At 38.0% G+C, this 8,451-nt stretch overlaps 1 protein-coding gene across 1 annotated transcript in view; it reads left to right on the top strand.

Annotated features, from left to right (window-relative positions):
- ERCC6 (ERCC excision repair 6, chromatin remodeling factor) overlaps positions 1-4,063 on the top strand; it is a 46,285-nt gene extending 42,222 nt beyond the window's left edge. The window contains exons 17-21 of the mRNA XM_054382191.1: positions 1,014-1,159; positions 1,243-1,971; positions 2,586-2,787; positions 3,120-3,198; positions 3,635-4,063. Coding sequence (XP_054238166.1) covers positions 1,014-1,159; positions 1,243-1,971; positions 2,586-2,787; positions 3,120-3,198; positions 3,635-4,063 — 1,585 coding nt within the window. The remainder of the gene's footprint in view (positions 1-1,013; positions 1,160-1,242; positions 1,972-2,585; positions 2,788-3,119; positions 3,199-3,634) is intronic.
- Positions 4,064-8,451: the final 4,388 nt, after the last annotated feature.

An 8,451-nucleotide genomic window follows, 5' to 3' on the forward strand; every position in this document is an offset into this window, starting at 1 on the left:
GTGTCCCTCTGGCATACTTGAGCGTTTAAATAACACTGACCACATCAGGGGAAGTGGGCTCTAAGGGTCAGGACAGCCATCAGAAATTCAGTTATTTCTAGAACAGTGCCCCTACACTTTGAACTTTAAGCAAGTTGACTTTTCTCTTTGCCTGTATTTTCTTCCCTACCAATTGTGATCATCCTTGCAGAAAGCTATGAAGCTCAGTTAATTCTTAAAAACTTTTAAAGTCTTCTTATGGGTATACTACAGTAGCTGGGACCTATGTTTAAACATGTTTTTTGTCAATTGGATTTAAAAGTAGTTTCCCTTTTCAATGCCAGCAGAGCCAAAACCATGGTAAAAGCACTTCTTGAGAACTGATTTCCAGCATAATTTAGGAATGTGGGTTTTGTATAGGAAAACAGTGCCTAGAACTTACAATCAAAAGATATGTAATACAAACATGGCATAGAAGTAAATGTACAGATACTAGAAGACTTCTTTCAGTTTAGCTCTCCCCTAGATCTGTTCCTTTTAGTCCTCTGCAAAGGAGCTTTTCTTACCCTTCCTCTCAGTCACGAGTGTCATTTTCTTTTTTCAGTGGTTGTCATCCAGTTATCGCCATAAGACTGAGCTACTGCAATGGTTTTGATTCCTCCAACTAAACAAACTGTCAAAATGTTAGCAGTTTGACATGAATTGTACTTTTCTTTCAGGAGCTTTCTGGTCATTTCATTGTAATATATTCTATCTTTTCCATTTTAATGGAAAAGAAAAACTTCTAGCTGTGAAGTTATTTATTATTTAGTTAAGAGATGCTGCAGGATGGTAGCTGCTTGTTGTGTTATGGAGTTGATTGCAAGTTACTAACTCAAGATTTCTTTTGGAAAATAACATGATCTTCCCACTACTTAACTGTTTGACAGGGTAACATTTGTACTTAGGCGTTTTTCTGTTGAAGTACTGCATTCTGTACTTTAACACAGGTAACATTTGTTGCATGCACTAAGTACTTTTTTTTTCTCTTTTAGACAAATTTTCAAACAGTTTTTAACAAACAGAGTGCTGAAAGACCCTAAGCAGAGGCGTTTTTTCAAGTCCAATGATCTTTATGAGCTTTTTACTCTGAGCAGCCCAGATGTGTCTCAAGGGACAGAAACAAGTGCAATTTTTGCAGGTACACATTTTTCTGTTTGTTTAAAGGAAGAATAAAAGCTTGAAGTGTTTGATAAACGGATACTAATTTCATTCATCCCTCAGGTACTGGTTCAGATGTTCAAGTCCCAAAGCGCCAATTGAAACGAAAGCTTGAAAAGCCACCTGATAATGACACTTCTGAAGGTGATACCCATCTTACAGAAAGCAGCGCAAATAAGTACAGCAAGTCATCCAGTCCCTACACAACCACCCACATGACAAATTCTTCTACTGAAGAGATAGAGGCAAGTGAAGAAACCAAAGGAAATTTGGAAGCCTTTGACCAAAATAGCTATACAAAAGATAATACACAAGCTGCTACTAATATAAACTTATTGAATAAAAACAAGGAGGAAAGCTTGGAAGGAGCTGGGAAATCTGTGGCCCAGTCATTGCCAGGTGATGCAGGGTCTTCAGAGAATGCCGAATGTGTGAATGCCATGGTGGCTGATGAAGTACATGAAGCTGCTAATGCAAATGTCAAGGGAGATTTTAGTCTTACATGTGGTGCAGCTGGCTCTGGGGAAAAGCAGGCTGCTAAACCTGAAGATGGGCAATTAGATAATCATTCCAAATGTACCTCAAAAACAAAGCACAGGGTGGATATGCTGCAACATGAGAGCCACAAAGATAAGTCTAGGAAGAAACATCACAAGGATGCCAAATTTGAAGGAGAGCGCATTCCTCATCTAGTGAAACAAAAGCAATACCAAAGGGAGAACAGTGAAGAGAAGGAGGAGGACTCAAAGCAAAATGATGATTATGTCTTGGAGAAGCTTTTCAAAAAATCAGGTAACCACTGATACTTGGCTGCTCAGAAGTGTCAGACATCGAAACAAAGCGGTATCAAACATGCAAGTGCAGGAAGGAGCAGCTCTGTTGTTCTGGTGCTACAGTACAAAATGTGTTTTATCTGTTCTGTTACTGTAGTGAAACATTAAAATGAAACATCATTGAAATGCTTCAGTTATGAATGTTCTAATTACCTTGACACAAACATTTCAGAGAAATCTGCAGCCTTCCAGAAACACTTCTGGATATAGAAGCAGTGCAGTGTTTCTTCTATAAATAAGGCTGTAACAAACTTTAATTTACACAAGGGTTTCACTTCTGTCTACCCTGCCCCTACCAATAGAAGTGATCAATTTCCATACATAATTGCCAAGTCTGTTGTGAATAATGACCCAGTCAGTGCACCAGAAGTGGTTTGCTGTCAAATTGATTGCTTGCTAGAAGGGGATTCTCTTATTAGAAATTACGATACTGAAGTACTGAATGTTATCAACCTGAAAAAGGAAAAATGTGATTTTGGCATTCACTGAAAGAGTGAAAATTTAATTTTACAGATAACCATGTAAATTAACAAATGTCCTCTTTCACCTTCTCATGTAACTTCTGTTTTTTAGGGGTGCACAGTGTTATGAAGCATGATGTCATTATGGAAGCTTCCAGTTCAGATCATGTGCTGGTGGAAGCAGAAGCAAGCAGAGTGGCCCAGGACGCCTTAAGAGCCTTAAAAGTCTCTCGACAGCGGTGTTTAGGAGCTGCTTCTGGTGTGCCGACCTGGACAGGTGTGAGTGGTCTTTCAGGTGCACCATCAGGGATAAAGTAAGTTCAGTCCTCACACCGCGTTTCCAAAAACAAGAGTTCCTTAAAATGCTACGGATTTATCCTTTCTTGGCACTTGATATTCACAGTAACATATATCAAAGTGGAATTTTCACAGTTTATATTTAATCAAGATGCAAAGGCATATTACAAGCCTACAAAGTCCATTCCAAAATACAAAGAAAGCATTATTGTTGCACAGTAGAGAAGAGAGTCTGGCAGAGGGCTCTTGAGAACCCTAAAATGCAAACCCAGTCAGTGTTTTTGGCAAAACTATCCTAATCATTTTGAGGAGGGTGTTATATGGTGTTAATTCTTTTGTGGTTTTCTAGGAGTCGATTTGGTCAAAGAAGAAACTCCAGGCTGCTTTCTTCACCTTCTACTTGTGCATCACCTGCAAAGAAGTGCAAGGTAAGAGACACAAACTAACATTTCTCTTGTAATAGCTGATATATATGAAATGCTCTGATTTATGCAACAAATCTGATTTATACTGTAGATGTCTCATGCCCATTTGTTATACAATTATGCAGAATTACAGAATTTTTAGTTAGCCACTAATTTGACTTTTTATGTTTTGATAGAGCAGTCGCTGAAGTCTTATTAGATAAAACAGTCGCAAATTACAGCATGTTTTGATTATCTGTCTCAAAATCAGCAAAGTTTTACTTTTGCTTCTGATGTTCTAAAGTTGAGACCAGAAGTTCTCTTTATTTTGTATTGCAGATGATTAACTTCTGAGTGTTCAGGTTTGTTGTTTAAGTCTAAACAGCAGGCATATTTTGTTTAAGAGATTCTGTGGACCTCAAAATCCAACTTTCTCCATAGTCTGTGTGTTTATTTGCAGGATGCAGATACAATAAAGAAAGAAAATGTAAAGAAGGGTAGTTCCAATGGGCACTTTGATGGGAAATCTGGAGAATCATCATCCAGCGCACTAGACTCTTCATCTTTATTAGCTAAGATGAAAGCAAGAAACCACCTTCTTTCGCCACAGCAGACAGGGAATGAGGGAGATGAGAATCATCAGCAAGCACCCACCGTAGCCCCGTGCTCAACAGAATACGATGAGCTGCTCGTGAGCGTGCGTAACTTCATCGCGTTCCAGGCCCGTGGGAACGGCGAGGCGAGCACTCAGGAACTGCTGCACGAATTTGAGTCCAAACTGCCTGCAGCGCACTCCTGCGTCTTCAGAGAACTGCTCCGTAATCTCTGCACCTTCCACAGGAGCCCAAATGGTGAAGGTGTCTGGAGGCTAAAGCCAGAATTCCGCTGACTTTCGTCAAGGGAAGGCACCTGTCTGTGCACTCAGCCACTACTCTCCTTTCAAAGACTTGCTGTTTCTCTTTTAAAATGAGGAATTATTTCATATTCATAACTTAATAATTGACTTTAGCAGTCAGTGGTACAGTGCTTGTTGCAAGCTCAGAGCCAACTTAATTTCTGACTTACACTATTTATATGAAAGTGCCATCTACCTCATAAAGGAAACAACCCAAAATATCTGCACCTTTTCTTTTAAAAGAAATTTTAATATAAATGGGATGAAGAGTACATTCTGACTTTATATTGCAATAAGAACCATGGATGTTGCCGTGGGTTGTAAGATTTTTATTTGATTTCTATGAAATTACAAGAACTACTCCCTCAGTTTTTTGTATGTTACTTGAATAGTCATGGGGCACACACAGTGTACCGTTTAAAAAAAAAATGGTTAGTGGTCAGTATTCACTTGTACCAAAAAGTACAGCAAAATCATTGTGTGACACTTCCCTCAGTAGTGAGAATTTTGTTTTAATGTTGGTGCTTTCATTGTTGCCAGTATCTAGCATATATACTGTAACTTAGATCACTAATTAACTTGGAAAATAATTCTACTGCCACAGAGGTTTAATTAACAAAAATGGGGAAGTCTGGCAGGATATTGAGATGACTGACAGTTGATTATTATGGAAAACTTATTATATTACTGAAAAAAACATTTACACTTTAATCATCAATTCAGTTACAGTCCCATACACCACTGGCAGTTGCGTGGTAAAATATTTCTTACTACTGAGGTGGTAGTAACTTATGTTTGTCACGGAGTGGAGGCTTGTAATTAAAATCCCCTGAAACGTTCATGGGTCTCACTGTAATTTATGTCAAAAACTTTCCAGTTCCCTGTTAGCACTTAAATACCTTGGCAGAGACTGAGGTGTTTATTGGTCAGAGTGGGGATGGTTTCACTGTATTTTACTAAACATAATCACCTTTGGCCAGAGACATAATTGTAGCATATTCAGAAGTTACAAGTCATACCTATTCCATAGATAGGGGAAACCTTGGTCTTCCTGACACTCAGACAAGTTCTAATACCTATTTTCTTCTAAGGAAGGAAGGACTGGACTATTTGTAGGAAACCCAAGTAATACATTGGATTTCTCTTCAAGGTGTACTTAAGGGAGTAAAAACTGATAGATCTTGTAGCATCACTAAATTACTGTATGGCTTAAACTAGGAACAGCTAAATCGTAATACCTAATGTCTTTCCTATCTCTAAGCAATAGAGAAAAGGGAAAGCTGAGCTACTTTTAGTTTTTCAGTGGAAAGTATCTTGTTTATTTCAAGTGAAAGTACAAATATGGGCACATGTATGGTGGAGCAAGAATGCACACTGTTAATTTATTCTCATAAAGTTTCTAAGATCTTTCCAGCATTCTTTCCTCTTGGTTTTGCTCAGTGCTAAAGAATCTGCAGAGATTTTCAAAAAGTGGTGCCTCACCGTTTTAATAACTGGTCAGCTGGCTTTTCACAAACTGGAGTTGGAGAGGGCATACAGTCCAAGAACCTGTTTTTTTTTTCCCCTCGTGGCATTTTTAAGGTGGGACGATTGCCCCTCTTCCTGACATTTCTTTTTCTGATCCCACTTGTGTTAACTTGCATTCTTTCTTTCAGGAGAAAGATGAAACCAAGAATATGGCCTACAATTACAAAACACTTCAAAAATTGTGGATAAGTTGATATGACTTAAAATGGATCAGAAAAGAATAAAAACAAACCAGTTTTGCTGTTCTCCCCAAGGCTACGAGGAATTCTAATTGGTGTTGGATGTCATGCTCCCATGCATCCCTATGGCTCAGGAACATACCAGGAACTCAGCTGTCAGCAAAGCTGCTGTTGCCACTTCAGCTGTCAGTTCTCGTGTCCTGTTTTATTTACTGCTTCCAATCTTAATGACAAAGGTCCTGTACTAAGGAAAGTTTGCAGCTTCTCACTGATTTATTTATGTAAATGGACTTGCATGTGCTTTTGATAAATCCTTGACTTTTGTGGACTTATTAAAAAAAGCAAAATCAAAAGTCTGTTGTAGAAGTCGTCTTTGAGGGTGGGAAGGAAAATGTGTTGGGGAGGGCCATCTTTTCCTGTATAGTATGGCTTTTACTAAATGATTCATATTATTGTTTAAGTACATTTCCGTTTTCCATGCAACTTCAAATTCTGCATCCTAGTGACTAGATGTTTTCCAGTGCTGGCTTTTGTTTACAGTGTTTAAAAGACTGAATATATATTAGCATAATATTCAAAAGAATATTTTTTTAAGCATTTGATCTCCAAAGCGATTAAAGGTCTACAGGCTGATTTATAGATAAGAGTTGTTCTGTAATATAATACAGCTGCTATACATTTTAAAGTAGAAGAGTTATTTCAGAATAATCCTATTTTTATTCCATAAAGCATTATTTGATTTTCTTTAGTTCATTTTTTGGCCTTACTTGTGTAAAATGAATTCCTTTCACATCTTCAAAGAATATCTAAAACAATTCCTTACTTTGCATAGTCAAACATGTTTACCATTTATTTAATGGTAAACTATATGTAATAGTTTTTAAAGCTCATATTGTAGCCTTCTCAGTTTCCAGGTATGCAGTGCTCCAGTTTGTAGTAGCCACTTTATTTGTGTGTCAAGACTTTCAAAAGGACTTAGGATTTTATTCTTCATAAAATCTTGCAGCAGTTCCCTTCTTTGAGCTATTAGGACTAAGAAGGTTCCAGTTCCTCAGCTGTTATAAATGCCCACTGACATGGATGGGGTGATACTGTTCCTCAAGGAGCTAGCCTTCTGATATAAGACTTCATCAGAGCCCAAAAGTTTGTTATCTGGGCTGCTGCACAGATGTGATTGAAACAGCCACAGAACATTTCCCTTTCTCCAGTTCGTGTGTGCTTATCAATACTGCTGCATGGGAAGGACAGTTTAGAGGTGAGTTGTTTTCCTAAAAACTGATAGTCCATTGCATGGGGTTGATTTTGGTTGATTTTCCACAAAGAATGATCTTGTAGGCTCCATTTTTGGCTGAACTTCAGATACAGCTTGATACATGCTTTTCAAAAATTATGGAGATAGATGATGGCAATGATTGTTGTAGCCATTAAAAAATACCTTTGTGTCTTGTTTCCTCAGTCACAGTTATGTATGAAGTGCACTTGGTTAATTGTGCAACTGAATCAGGACTTTTTTCCCCATTTACCAGTCAGATCTGGTAGTGAATGAATACTGCCAGGACCCAAAACGCCACAGGTATGTAATGAAAAAGCTCCTTGAAGAGGGACAATGTTTTGCCTATGTAAAGACTGAGGAGATGTACAAAATCTGTTTGGCAAACTGTGTAACAGTGTGAAAATCAGGAATTCTCTGGGGAGGGAATTTTCTGGGGAGGGAATTTTCCAGTAGCTTTTAAAATGTTGCACATAGAAATCTACCAAAAAAAACCAAACACCAAAAGCCTACCTATAATGATACACCATACTTTCTCAGTGACAAAGCTATCCAAGCAGGCATCACAGAACTAGAAAAAACAGTTTTAAAGTAGTTACAGGATGTATCCTCCAGGGAAGGCTGTCACAGGAAACAGTAACTGAAGCAATTAATTTGACAAAACAGTCTTAGAGAAAGCAGTAGCTGATATTCTTTGGAAATGTTTTTCTCCAACAAAATACTGATTTTTACAAGAAACTGGATAGATTACTAATAAAATTGGTGGGATAATACCTAACTTGCATTCTGTTTGCATACTGCTGTGATTCCTATGTCAAATCTAATAATAACAGTTTAAGCTGTTGAGAGGAAAAGTTGAGAAACAGACATATCTCAGTGGTTCCACAAGAAAGGACACTGTCTCTTGGGCTGGCAGTGGCTGTGCTTTCTCTAATTACACACAAAGATGATGAAAAGATTAGATGTGAAGAGATCCCATTGCAACTTTATCTAAACTTGGCTTACTCCCAGTCTATGGGCCAAGAAATTACTTAAACCATGAGGAAACATTAAGAAGGAATTAAGTTAGGTAGCATAGTTACTGCGATGGTTTAGAGTGATCTGCCTGTTTGGTCTTTTTAGGAGCAGGGAGACTTGGATTCTCCTATAAATCTCTGCATGACTTTGAATGCAGTACTATACTTCTTGCTGCATTGGTTTCCCCATCTGATAGTGTTTCAGGGAAGGCATGAAATCTTTCAAGCCCTTCAGGAAACAATAGCACCATACAAAGAAGTCCTAGTTGGTAAAATAGAAATAATCTGGCATTTTATTGTCTAGATCATTAATTCAGCAGTGGTAGTTTGTACAAAACTATCATTAAAAAATGCTGAGAGCCCAGATTTTGAAGGGCTTGACTAGGGCAC

The sequence above is a fragment of the Indicator indicator genome, chromosome 7 (genome assembly GCF_027791375.1).
Source record: "Indicator indicator isolate 239-I01 chromosome 7, UM_Iind_1.1, whole genome shotgun sequence".
In the NCBI taxonomy this organism is placed as follows: Eukaryota; Metazoa; Chordata; class Aves; order Piciformes; family Indicatoridae; genus Indicator; species Indicator indicator.